This window comes from Triticum urartu, chromosome 3A (genome assembly GCF_056163025.1).
Source record: "Triticum urartu cultivar PI428250 chromosome 3A, HENAU_Tu73, whole genome shotgun sequence".
NCBI lineage: Eukaryota > Viridiplantae > Streptophyta > Magnoliopsida > Poales > Poaceae > Triticum > Triticum urartu.
Window position 1 is genome coordinate 697995806 of NC_141875.1, and position 13822 is coordinate 698009627.

Below are 13822 nucleotides of genomic sequence, written 5' to 3' on the forward strand. Positions count from 1 at the left end.
TTCTTATACGCATTGTACTGCATCAACAAATGCTTGGAAGGACCCAAGCCAGTGATACAAAATCCTTTGATGATACTGATTGCCCTGGGTAGTCGGCAACAATTTCATGCAAAGATCTATCAACCAAAGAATACTCGCTCCAGTTCCCAAAGCTTCCAGTAAAGTACAAGCAGTCTCTTCGAACTCCCGGATGATCTGGACCAAGGCAACCAGCAAACTCATGCATATTAAAGAACAAGCTACAACCACCAAGGCTATGTGTCCTCGCCCACTTCCTCTCCTTGGATTGCCACTGTAACACACGGTACTGCCTCCTTCTGATAATTAGCAATAGCTCGTCATGACACTCTGCGAGCCAGGCCACCAAATTACCATCTGGTACTGTATGTGCGCTAAGTTCATCCCCAAGAAATGACAACACCACGGAATTGTTATCAAGCTCGACAACAGCAAGACGATAATTTGGATAAATCAACGCGTAGAGGGTGCCTTTCACGAACATCAGACTGTGAAGGTTGTAGCCCTCATGGCACCGCGCCGCTTGCCACTGAGCATCCCCAATGCGGCAGTAGTAGATGTCGCGGTGCCATGGCGTGAAGGCGAGGATTAGGTCATTGGAAAAGAGAATAGCTCCAACACATTTCGGGGGATCGGGCAGGCGGGCTCGCTCGCCTGTGAGGAGGTGACGGATGCGGAGCTCGGGGCGGCTGGCGCTGGCGCTCCTGCCTTGTATGGCGACGCGACAGCCGAAGGAGTGGAAGCAGGTGAGGGCGTGAGGCTGAGGACTTGGCGGGGTGAAGAGCCGGCCGAAGCAGGTGGGTCTTCCATGGGCTAGGGGGGCGCGTGGGAGGCGGAAGCGCTAGGGGGCCGAGGGGGATGTGGAAGAGCGCGGCAGACGTCTCGTGGTGGACGAGGAGTAGCGGACCCTGCGAGGCGAGGTTTGAGGAAGACAGCTGGAGGCGAGCCCGGTAGGCCCGGCAGGCAGCACGGAGAGTCGTCAGGCGGCTCGCGATCAATGGGATCAGCTCCGGTAGGAAGTAGGGCGACGGCGAGGTGGTTTCTTCGGGGTTTGTGGAGGATGACGACGAGGAGTATACGCTAGAACAGACCACGCACAATAATTAACCAAGCTAGATGTATAGAGTCAGTTACCTGTACATATACGTTTACTAAGGCAAACTACAACCTGACTTCCGGCAAGAAGACACGTATATACTACAATTACCGTGGTTTGTGGACGATGGATATGGTTTCCTCCTTCGGCGTCTTAGTCATAGTGGGGTGCCAGATCTGAAATTAGATGACATGTTTGGGGTGTTTCACCGGTCTGATTGGTTCAACAGCAAGGGCTTCATTTTTGGTGAGCCACCTTGGAGGTCGGCGAAACTGCATATCAGCTATGAAGCTGTGTCGAGCTCGGGTGAGGAGGTGATTCATCATTCTTTTCTTCGGTGGCTGTTGTCGTGCTGTTGTAGGCAGGTGACGGGCATTGGTGTCAAGCTCAGAGATGTTCTACTATCTTTTCAGTTTTCTCATGTCGGTCTTTATTTGATTTGAAGTTTGATCTTTATGATACGAATGAGACACGTATTATCATGCAAAAAAAATACTACAATTACCATGCAAATAAACTGCAATGGAAGCAAAAAAAAAGGCATGCATGTATATGGTACATAGGACACGTATAAGGAACGCCACCTCTGTTGTAGACACGTGGCAAATGTCTTTGCCGACTGTGAACCGTAAGCCAGGTGCTTTTTTCAGTAGGTACCGTGTGATCCCTATAAGCCTAGAGCTTTTTTGCAACACTCGGCATATAGATGGCCAGAAGCTGAGTCCTTCGGATTTGTAGGGTGTTTTTTTTAGAGTCGCCTTAGAGGAACATAAGTCGAGTATCTGAAAAATAGCTCATGACTTATAGGCTAACACACGGAAAAACATGATTTTTCCTGTAGTGTGCATTCAAGCAGATTTTTGATTTGTTTTAATAGAGAAAGGTAGCTGCACAATGAAACCCACACAACAATGGTATTCCAGAAAATACAAAAAAGTTGGATTCCAATCTTCGAATAGATCCAACCTCCAATTGGAATAGCCGATTGTGTACTCTAACACGATTGTGGACGTATCCACTTTTGTAAAGATTTGAAGGGTCTTATTTTCACTTTCCAATGTTTTATTCAAATCACCCCATAAGTTTACCAATGAATGCCATGTACAATGTTTATTCAATGGCCACCTTGAGAAAATGCTTTTGTTCTACTATTGCGGAGTAATGCCATGTTTCAATTTTTAGTGTAACTACAAATACGCGAAAAATCATGCTGCCTACCTACAATTTTTCATGTGTAACAGAAGTTATTCAGAAACATATACTATTTAAATTTCAAAAATCCCTAACCTGTGCAGTTGCACAAGTTGATGACTAGTATATAGAAGGTGGATTGCAACTCGAAAAAAATAGCCTAACTACAAACCGGGATAGCCTCTTCGATTCTTATCTTACAAGTCACAACCCAGCCAAGAAAAAACAAAATAAAAAGAGGCCGGCCAGTGCCACGAGAGGCCGGACCAACAGAAAAAAGACAATGGCCATGAAAATCAATGACGCACGATAGATCCAGCAATTAAAAACTTAGATGTGACATCCTAAATAAACATTTTGATGTGACTTACTCCACTATGCGCCTACGATCGGTTGCACTTTACAATGTTTAATCACTATGCGCCGAAGGAGGAAGCACCGAGGAAACTTCTCGGAAGCACCGGAACAAAACCATTTGACTGGAGATCTTAACAAGAAATATGTTCCAGCTTCCTGGAGAAGTTTCAATCTCATATCCCAGCTCCAGTATAAAATAGCACAGATTCATCGGGTTCCCAGAGCTCAGTCTCACGAACTATTACTACACCTGATTTGCAGGAGAGCGAGCAAGGCAGGGACGATGAGCTCCCCAGCGGCGGCCGTGAAGGTGATCGGCGCATTGGACAGCCCGTTCAGCCACCGCGCCGAGATCGCCCTGCGCCTGAAAGGAGTCCCTTACGAGCTCATCCCAGAAGACCTGAGAAACAAAAGCGAGCTGCTGCTGGCCAACAACCCCGTCCACAAGAAAGTTCCCGTGCTCCTCCACGGCGACCGCACCGTCTGCGAGTCCCTCCTTATCGTCGAGTACGTCGACGAGGCCTTCCCCGGCCCACCCCTCCTCCCCGCCGACCCCTACGAGAGGGCCATGGCCCGCTTCTGGGCCAGCTTCATCGACGGCAAGGTACGCAACCAACCCGACGGTGGCCGCACACCTCAGTCCTCGCCCAGCTTCATCCGCTGATTTTTTGCCTGCACCGTGCAGTGCTCGAAGGCGTACTGGTTGGCGCTGTGGGCGGAGGGCGAGGCACAGGAGGGGTTTGTGAAGGAGGCCAAGGAGAACTTCGCGCTGCTGGAGGCGCAGCTGGAGGGGAGGCGGTTCTTCGGCGGCGACGCCATCGGTCTTGTCGACATCGCCGCCTGCGGGTTCGCGCACTGGCTAGGCGTCTTCGAGGAGGTTGCCGAGGTGAGACTGGTCACCGAGGACGAGTTCCCTCGCTTCTGCCGCTGGGCCAAGGAGTACGTGTCCGACGAGAAGGTGAGGGCGTGCCTGCCGGACAGGTCGCACCTGCTCGCCCGCTTCGCTGCCAACAAGGGGATGTTCGTGGCCATCGCCAAGTCCATGCTGCCGCCCAAGTAGCTAGCCAGTGTGTCTATGCCCATCCATGGATGTGCACGAGAGCGCGCATGGGTGTGTCTATGCCCATCCAGCGATCGCCGCTGAGTCAGCTTGTGCTGTTCTGCTGGTCAGAATAAAAAAGGGGAACGTATTGGAGAGGAAGCAATGTGTAGGACAAAGTTTCATGGGATCCCTGCCATGGTTGTGCTGCCCTTGGAGCATGCACTCCGCGACTTAAGGTAGGAGGAAGCCATGTCCTCTACGGTGCTACGCGTCCAGGCGATTCATTTAGCGCCGACGGCTGACGAGCCATGGACAAATCGCCATGCAATATGCCCCACAAGCATCCATTGAATGCGTTTTCAAAAAAAAAATCACAATTTTTCAGACGTGCTGTTTATGCCACAAATGCAAGTGCACCGAATACAAATGCAGAACAGCACATATCCTAGCTAGCAGCTTCACCAGCAACTCAAAACAAAAACTGCAGAATATTTTAGTATATCTAAAGACAAATAAAAGGGGAGCAGCTCGAAACAAATGCAGAACACCATCGTGCAAAGCACGGATCCGGCTTGGAATCGTCTCACCTCTAGTACTCCTCATGTACTCCTCCAGCATTATATTCGCATTTCTTTACAAAGGGAGTATTATTTAGAAAACGAGACATAAATCTTGTTTTCAACATATACTTGAGCCTACTAATGTTATCTTTACTGCGTGCGCTGCTAGACTCGTGGATTTTTTTTTTGATCGAAAAGAGTTTCCCCCCGCTCCATTTTATTAAAACAAAGTAAAGCGAGTCACAGCAGACCATTACAAGCATTCGGGACCTGCCTGAATGGCAGGACCAGAGACAACGGAGTCAAAGACAAATTTCAGCATTCTAAGGAAGTGCAAAGACGGACATACATCTACCATGACAGGGGAACTGAAAACAGATCACTCTGCTATTTTTTATCTCTACTTTTCATTCTGGGTGAATCTTCAGCATCTCCTCTTCGATCTTTCTCTTGCAAGCTCTCAGGCCGACTCCCATGTAATCCTGAGCACCTCGCCTCTTCGCCGATCTAGGAGTTGGATGCATCTTCTCAGCAGCACCGATTGGTCGCCCACACATAGCACCTTTCATTGATGTAGTGACGAGCTGATTCTTGCCAAGATTGTACGTGTGTTTGTCTACTGTACGCCCTGAAAGCACATATCATTACACATCGTCCAAATGCTCCAAATGGTAGCAACACAAGCAATATTAGTAACAGACTTTTTGTTATTTAGATTCCAGAAGGAAGATAATTCATTCATGTCATTTGGAATACTAAACTCAAAAGAGTCAGATATATCACTCCAAACTTGTTTAGCAACCACACACTCAAAGAACAGGTGACAGACAGTTTCATCCTCATTACAAAATAAGCATTTTAGATTTTCCACCTCTCTCCTCTTATTCAGGTTATCCCTGGTAAGAATTTTGTTATGAAAAGCTAGCCAAAGAAAGACTAGATATCTGTGAGGTACAACAATCTTCCAGAATTTTCTCCAAATGGGGATAGACACCCCTCCCCAATTAATCATGTTATAAAATGACTTAACTGAATAGACCCCCGACGGTTCCAATCTCCAAATGGGTTGGTCCGTCTCGTCAGTTATTGTCATATCAGAGATGATTCGGATCAATTCATGCCATCTATCTAAAAATCCAGGCTCCACACATCTGTTAAAGGTAAGTTTGAGAGTAGAACCATCCCATACCTCAAAAACTGCGCAGCATTGCTGTTGGTAGATTTCATATACGTCCCAGAATTGGGTTTTGAGGGAAGAATCCCCCACCCAAACGTCATCCCAAAAACTTATTTTATTACCATTCCCTGGTTTCCATTTATAGAAGGGTCTAACCCCCTCGAAAGCCCAGGTGACACCTTTCCAGAAGGGAGAACCCACCCCCTGCCTAGACCACAATATATTCGGCTTAGCTGTTTTATATTTGTGGTCGATCAGCTTCACCCAGTTTTTGTTACTGTCCATAAAATACCTTTTAGCCCAAGAGGCTAGTAAGGCCATGTTGAATTCTCTCAGGTTAGATACCCCCAGACCACCAAAGTCTTTTTTCTGGGAGATCAAACCCCAGTTAGCAAGATGGTACTTATGTTCATCCCCCACATTCCCCCAGAAAAAATGAGCCATCTGAGAAGTGATGGCTTTGATCGCCCACTTGGGGAACTTAATAACTGACATGAGGTACATGGGGATACTGGCAATGCATGCCTTAAGGAGGACTAGTTTTGCCTCATAGCTAAGCAATCTCCCCTTCCATCCACATATCCTTTTGATGATCTTATCTATGATGTATTGGATGTCTTCTCTCCTCAATTTGAGGTAGTGAAGAGGAACTCCAAGATATTTTAGAGGGAAATCCCCTAATTTACAACAGAAAATCTGAGACAGGAGTTTAGCATCATCCTCATTCATATTGATAGGTACTACTTCACATTTGTCATAATTGATTTTTAACCCAGAAAGGTTTTGAAAGCAGGCAAGTAGCCATTTCAAGTTCCTAACATATTCAGGTTTAGGGTTAAGAAAGAGAATTGTATCATCAGCATATTGCAGGCATATGAGTCCTTGAGGGATGATATGGGGAACAATCCCAGATATGATATTGTTATTAACAGCTTTAGCTAACATGCGAGAAAACACATCAGCTACCAAATTAAAAAGCATGGGGGAACTTGGATCCCCTTGTTTTAAACCTTTTCCACCCACAAAGTATGGACCCAGGGTATCATTGATCTTAACACAGAAAGAGCTTTGTTGCAAAATGGATAAGTTCCATCTAATCCACTTAGCCCCAAAACCCCTAGATGTAAGCATTTCTACTAGGAAATCCCAGTTCACTCTATCATAGGATTTTTCATAATCTATTTTGAGAACAATCCCAGATTCTTTTGATTTATGGACCTCATGGATGGCCTCATGAGCAGTAACTACACTTTCCAAAATGAACCTGCCTCTCACAAAGGTAGATTGACATGGGGATAGGAGCCTATGACCAACAGGGCCAACTCTGTTTGTCATAGCTTTACTGAATATCTTAACAGAACAATTGCTCAAACAGATGGGTCTGAATTTCCTCATGTTCTTGGCATCTGGCTCTTTAGGGATCAAAGTAACAATAGAATAGTTTAGTCTCTGGACATCCAGAATCCCATTTTCAAAATCTTTAACCAGGACCATAAAGTCACCCTTGATCACCTCCCAGAATTGTTGATAAAAAAGAAAAGACAAACCGTCAGGACCAGGGGCTCCATTAGCATAAGATCCCATAATGACCTCTTTAATTTCTTCTTCTGAAAAAGGTCTTTCCAGGGAAGTATTTTCAGCTTCTGTCACCATTTCTTCATCAGACCAAAACTGGTCATCCAAGTGTATATTAGGTTTAGGCTCAAACCCAAAGAGGTTTTTATAAAAGTTAGTGGCCACCTCCATCATGTCCTTAGTGGAGTATACAGGCCCATTAGGGCCCTCCAGGACAGTCAATTGATTCTTCCTTCTGCGTTGATTAGCAACAGCATGGAAGTAGGCTGTGTTTCTGTCCCCTTCTTTGATCTTCCTATCTCTAGATCTCTGCCATATGCCAGTCTCTTCTTTCTTCCAGATCCCCTCAAGTTCCTCTTTAATTTGTTTCATTCTGAGGACATCCCCAGCATTTGTCCTGTTTTGTTCAGCAAAGATATCTAGGATATCAAACTCCAGAAGGAGCTCTTTCTTTTTCTTCTTCATAGCTGCTTCCAGATTAATGCTCCATCCTTTAACACTTTTCCTAAATAGTTTGGTTTTAAATTGCCAGGTCCCAATAGTAGTTGTACACGGTGATGGTGTGGCCCAAATTTTCTCCACTAAGGGTCTAAAATCTGGTTGGTCTAACCACCATTTCTCAAATCTAAAAGGTTTAGTAGGGTTATTGCTACTCATTCCAGAATCAAGAAGTATTGGGGCATGGTCACTCCCCACCCTAGGAAGGGCACATAAGGTAGTGAGAGGGAAGTGACTATCCCAACTGGTGGCAGAGAAAACCCTGTCAATAGTGGCAAAGATAGGGTTGTCTTGGTTGTTGCTCCAAGTATATACCCTGTTAGCTAATCTATATTCCATAAGGCCCCATTTATTTATCCAGTCATTGAACAATAATGTCCAGGAAGCATTTATATTGCCTGAGGATTTATCCTTAGCTTCTCTAATCAGATTAAAGTCACCTCCCAGTAAAACAGGATAACATAAATCATCCATATTCTCATGCAATTCCGCAATAAAATCAATCTTGTCTACAGCATAAGCTGTGCCATAAACCACAATCAGATGCCAACAAAACCCATCAGTCTTATTTTTCAGGGTAATGATAATGCAGTATTTTTTACAGCTAACACTAAGTACCTCAAAAAGATTGGTTTTGGTACCCACAAGGATACCCCCAGCAGAGCCTACAGCAGGTAGAATGTGCCAGTCATACACACTAGAACCAGCTAAGGCATTAAGGAAGGAGTCAGATAAAGTTTCTCTCTTAATTTCTTGAAATCCTAAAAAATCAGGTTTATATTTACCAACCAAGTCAGACAAGCACTGTAGTTTCCCTTTTTGGCCCAAACCTCTAATATTCCAAAAGATACCAATCATGGAATTTTGAAAGGGTGTGTCAGACTAAAAAGTCCTCCTCTCACATTATTCCCATTTCCACCCACATCATCAGCAGTGCCCCCTGATGTGTGAGTGTTGGGAATGTCTTTTTCTGGAGTATAAAGTCCATTATCAATGTCTGGTCCAATATCTAAACTATCAGGCAAGGAAACTTCAGGATTTTGGGAAGCAAACACAAGACATTTTTCAGATTCATCTCTAATAATCTGGTTAATGATGTGGTTCTTGTCTCTCTCATCATCACCAATTTTGAGATTAACTGCAGAAGCATAAGCCTCTAAATTAGAAATAGCATCATCAGTAAAAGACTTACTTTTAAAGGTAGGTGGGATCTCCAGGTTTTTCTTCATTTTGTAGGCTGCAGCTTTTTCCATGATGTTTTGCCTGTTGTGGGCTCTGGAACTCAGTCTTGGAGCAATCACTGGTCCCCACTTGGTTTTTGGTGAAGCCTTCCCTTTGGTTTTATCCATGAGCTCCATCATCTTCAGGCCAGTAGCTATGTGTGTCTCAACAGTAATCATATCCTCCTCAGGTTCAGCAGATTCACTGTCAGTGTCAGAAGAAGAATCTTCCAGTTCTTTCAGCAGACCAGAGCAATACATCTTTTGGGCAGACACAGGGGAAGTGGTAGCATCAATCCCACTTGGTGATGCAGTAACCATGGTGTTTTCATCAGCTCTGTTGAGTGGGCTGCTGAGAGATTTGATCGCTTCAGCAAAAGGTATTGAGGGTCTGTTTGGGCCCATATCATCTTGGTCAGGTTTCCTGTTGACTCTCACAGGAGAGAAGCATGCCTCCAAAAGAGCATGGGGATGAAATGAAGCACCATCATTAACTGTTTTCTTCCGAGGTGGAGTTTTTGTGGGGGCTCTGTTGGCAAGGTCTTGAGCATCAATGGGTTCCTCTCCATCATCCAGCAAGTCTTTATCCAGTTCCTCCTCCTCTGTTGTCTTGTTGTCCTCATCTACTGTTATATCAGTGGGGCCATCATCATCATTGGGGTCATCAGCACCCACCTGGTCAAAGCCCTCCACAGTGAAGGATAGGATATACGGTTTTTTCCTCATCTCCATAATTCTTTCAAAGGGGATTTTTGTTGGGTCTCTGTAGGCAATTTTGATCCTCACTTTCTCATAGAAGCTCTTCATCAGGCCATTCCAGTCAACAGCTACAAGAATTCCAAAGCATGAGGCTATTTGAGATAGCACTTTTCATGTACACCATTTAGAGGACAGCCCCTCAACAATCACCCAGGCTTCAGTAAGTTCACTGAATGGGTCAATTGAGCCAGTCCATTTTTCCAGGTGGCACAAGAAGGAACGTAAAACATACTTAGTGACGTAGCTAGTTCTTCCAGGTGGCACAAGATATCTTCAGAAGGGTGCATGGCAGGAGAGCTAACGTTCGAAATGAAGCCACCACACCGCCTTCTAGCTAGAAAGATACGCACCACCATGTACATCGCCCGGCGAGGACGGTCGTTGGGCACTGTTGCAGATGAGCCGTTGTACCTACTGCGAAGTCACTAGTTCTAACAAGCCGAACACATATATCTCTCACTGAACTGTCAATGCGCCGCCTAATGTACGGGTACCCGCTTTCGCGCCCAGCCGCAGTGCGTAAATACTAGCATACGAAGTACGCACACAGCACGCATCATGGCCAAGCCCACAAAAGCATCACAACAGCAAAACACCGACTACTCAAGGGAAATCCATGGCCTCTGCCGCGCTCTTCGTCGTCCTCCTCGCCCTGGCCACCATGCGGCCGCAGACCATGTCGTCCCAGAAGGAGACGCACCTCAAGGTGTACTGGCATGGCACGACATGGTGAGCGGACCGGACCCGACGTCGGTGCCGGTGGCGCGTGCGGCCACGACCAACACCTCCAAGACAGCCTTCAGCGCCGTCATGGTCATGGACAACTCACTCACCGCGGGGCCGAGCCTCAACTCATCCAGGCTCATGGGCCACGCCCAGGGCAACGTACATCGCCGCCGGCAAGGACCAGCTGGCGCTGCTCATGCTCATGAACTTCGTCTTCACCACCGGCAAGTACAACGGCAGCAGCGTCGCCATTATCGGTCGCAACGAGGTGTTCACCGAGGTTCGTGAGATGCTCTGGCTCCTGTTGAAACGTTCGCCTCACCACATTCTGCCCTCAGTTATTTTTCTTTATCGCCCTTCTCCACTCCTCTTTTAATTTTTTTTCTCCTCACCCATCTCTCTCTCATATGTAAAACTCGCTCTTTCTATCTTCGGCGGCATCTAGTTTTCTCCTGTGTTTTTTCCTTACCAAATCAATCATCTCCTAGGCTGCCAACCATGTCTTCTCCCTCGCCCCGCGATGGCTAGGTCCACTCCCGATTGAATACCTCCGTCATGGCCCCACTTAGACGCCATCGCCGCCTTGCTCACACGATCCTGCCACGACCACCTTGGTCGTGCAGGTGGCATCGACAGTGGAGGAGAGGAGGCATGACAATCGACATACATGGTCTGAAGAACCACAACGACAGGCAATGCTCGAGGGTGCAGGTGGGCGCGGTGGTGGCACATCCAAGGTGGTGGAGGTTTCCAAGCTGGGCACATGCAGTGGCTCAACCTATTGACAAACAACTTCTGCCCCCTTGACCCAATCTTCATCTACCCATCCACGATCGCCGGGAATTGAAATCCTATAGTTGGAGTATAATGTCCGGCCCTCTCTCTCAGATCGGTCTTTTGGTTGCATTGGCTAGAGCATGCACTTCTACATGGTATCGAAGCCAAGAGGTCTTGAGTTCAAGACCCGGCTGGTGCAATTAAAATTGCAGCCCACTTTCGGTCCACGTTTAGGCCTGAGGGAGCCACACGTGAGGGGGAGTGTTGACGTATAATGTGGTGTCTAGTCTTCCATCAGATCGGTTTTTTGATTGCATTGGCGAGAGCATGCACTTCTACACCTATCATCCATTTCATGCATGCAAATCAAATATTAAACAATTTATGAAACAATTATCGTTTATACCAAGTCATAAGTCATAACCATGCCATAGCTAGGCAATCCTCGCCTTGGCTTTAAGGGTGTTCACTACGAGCTCATCCTCAAGGACCTCGAGGCACTAGTAGAAAACAGGGCTTTGGTCCAGGCCGGGTCAGCCCATTAGTCCCGGTTCAGTCTAGAACCGGGACCAATGTGGGCATTGGTCCCGGTTCGTGAGCCCAGGGGGCCGGCCGGGCCACGTGGGCCATTGGTCCCGGTTCATCTGGACCTTTTGGTCTCGGTTGGTGGGACGAACCGGGACCAATGGGACTCGCTCCTGGCCCACCACCATTGGTCCCAGTTGGTGGCTTGAACCGGGACCAAAGGCTCCCCTTTAGTCCCGGCTCATGTCACAAACCGGGACCAATGAGGTGCCTATATATACCACCTCGCGCAAGAGCAGAGCACAGTGCTCTGTTTTTTCTAGCCGAGGGGGAGAGGGCTTTGTGGTGCTCTAGCTCACCTCCTATGCACATGAGGTGTTCGATGGAATGCCCGAGCCACACTACTTAAGCTTTCTCCTCTCGAAGCTCGACCTCCAAGCTCCATTTTCCTCGAGATTTGTCTAGATTTAGCGGTCCGTCACGCCCCGTCCCCGTATTCACCGCCGTTGATCACCCGCGCCAATCTGATCACCGACACCACCGTGGTGAGCCTCTTGTTCTTATCTTCTTTCTGAAAGGAAAAATATTCTTACTTGTATGTTTAGATAGATACTTGTATCATTTTCTTACATTTATTATTGCATCTTATATAGTGCGATGGTTTTGGTATCCGCCCCCGTCGGCCCTCGTCCTGTCTATGATTCGGATGTGGTATGTATATTATCTTTATAACTATTGGTTCATTTATTGTTTATGAAAATTATGCCGACCAACGTGACATAGATTTTATTATCTAGGATGTATGTGAATCGGAAATGCCAACCGACCCTATTGTCGAGAGGTTAAATTTAGTTGAAGAAGAAAACAATTTGTTGAAGGAAAAAATAAAAAAAATGAGGAGGAGAAGATGATATTGGAGTTGCATGTTGCGGATGTCGTCGATGATCACAAGATCAAGATGGATGCAATGCACTTGAAGATTAGAAAGATTAGAAAATATGCCATTCATACCGAGGCTTGGTATCATTATGTCGTTGGATCAATTGTTACCTTGGTTGCGATTATGATCGCATTTGTTTTCGCATTGAAATGTTTTACATAGTTTCAATGTATGGTTTAATTAATTAGATGCTCTGGAGAGCTATATGTTGTTAGATGAGAACTATGTATGCACTTTGGTTTTAATGTGATGATGAACTTCTATTAATTTGGACACTTAATTATATATAATGCACGCAGATGAACCGGCAATGGATGTACGGTGACAGACACACCCGCGAGTACATTAAGGGCATGCATGAGTTTCTCGATGCGGCTGAGGCAAACAAGCAGAATGGTTTTATGTGTTGTCCATGCACTGAATGTGGGAATACGAGGTCTTACTCTAACCGGAAAATCCTTCACTCCCACCTGCTTTACAAGGGTTTCATGCCACACTATAATGTTTGGACGAGGCACGGAGAAATAGGGGTTATGATGGAAGACGGCGAAGAAGAAGAGTATGATGACAACTATGTGCCCCCTGAATACGGTGATGCTGCAACAGGGGGAGCTGGTGAAGATCAAGAGGAACCAGACGATGTGCCCAATGATGCTGCCACGGGTGAAGCTGCTGAAGATCAAGAGGAACCAGACGATGTGCCCGATGATGATGATCTCCGCCGGGTCATTGTCGATGCAAGGACGCAATGCATTAGTCAAAAGGAGAAGCTGAAGTTCGATCGCATGTTAGAGGATCACAAAAAAGGGTTATACCCCAATTGCGAAGATGGCAACACAAAGCTCGGTACCGTACTGGAATTGCTGCAGTGGAAGGCAAAGAATGCTGTGGCTGACAAAGGATTTGAGAAGCTACTGAAAATATTGAAGAAGAAGCTTCCACAGGATAACGAATTGCCCGACAATACATACGCATCAAAGAAGGTCGTATGCCCTCTAGGATTGGAGGTGGAGAAGATACATGCATGCCCTAATGACTGCATCCTCTACCGTGGTGCATACAAGGATCTGAACGCATGCCCGGTATGCGGTGCATTGCGGTATAAGATCAGGCGAGATGACCCTAGTGATGTTGACGGCGAGCCCCCCAGGAAGAGGGTTCCTGTGAAGGTGATGTGGTATGCTCCTATAATACCACGGTTGAAACGTCTGTTCAGAAATGAAGAGCATGCCAAGTTGATGCGATGGCATAGTGAGAACCGAAAGAAAGATGGGAAGTTGAGAGCACCCGCTGACGGGTCGCAGTGGAGAAAAATCGAGAGAAAGTACTGGGATGAGTTTGTAAAGGACCCAATGAATGTA

At 46.5% G+C, this 13822-nt stretch overlaps 1 protein-coding gene and 2 pseudogenes across 1 annotated transcript; 2 read left to right on the top strand and 1 right to left on the bottom strand.

Moving 5' to 3' along the window:
- On the bottom strand, window positions 1–1275 carry LOC125506949 (uncharacterized; annotated as a pseudogene).
- Window positions 1276–2754: 1479 nt separating this feature from the next.
- On the top strand, window positions 2755–3863 carry LOC125508469 (putative glutathione S-transferase). Its single transcript, XM_048673184.2, has 2 exons — window positions 2755–3266; window positions 3348–3863. The coding sequence occupies exons 1-2, from the start codon at window positions 2946–2948 to the stop codon at window positions 3720–3722; spliced, it is 696 nt and encodes a 231-aa protein (XP_048529141.1). The 5' UTR covers window positions 2755–2945; the 3' UTR covers window positions 3723–3863.
- Window positions 3864–9778: 5915 nt separating this feature from the next.
- Window positions 9779–10595, top strand: LOC125506948 (dirigent protein 20-like; annotated as a pseudogene).
- Window positions 10596–13822: the final 3227 nt, after the last annotated feature.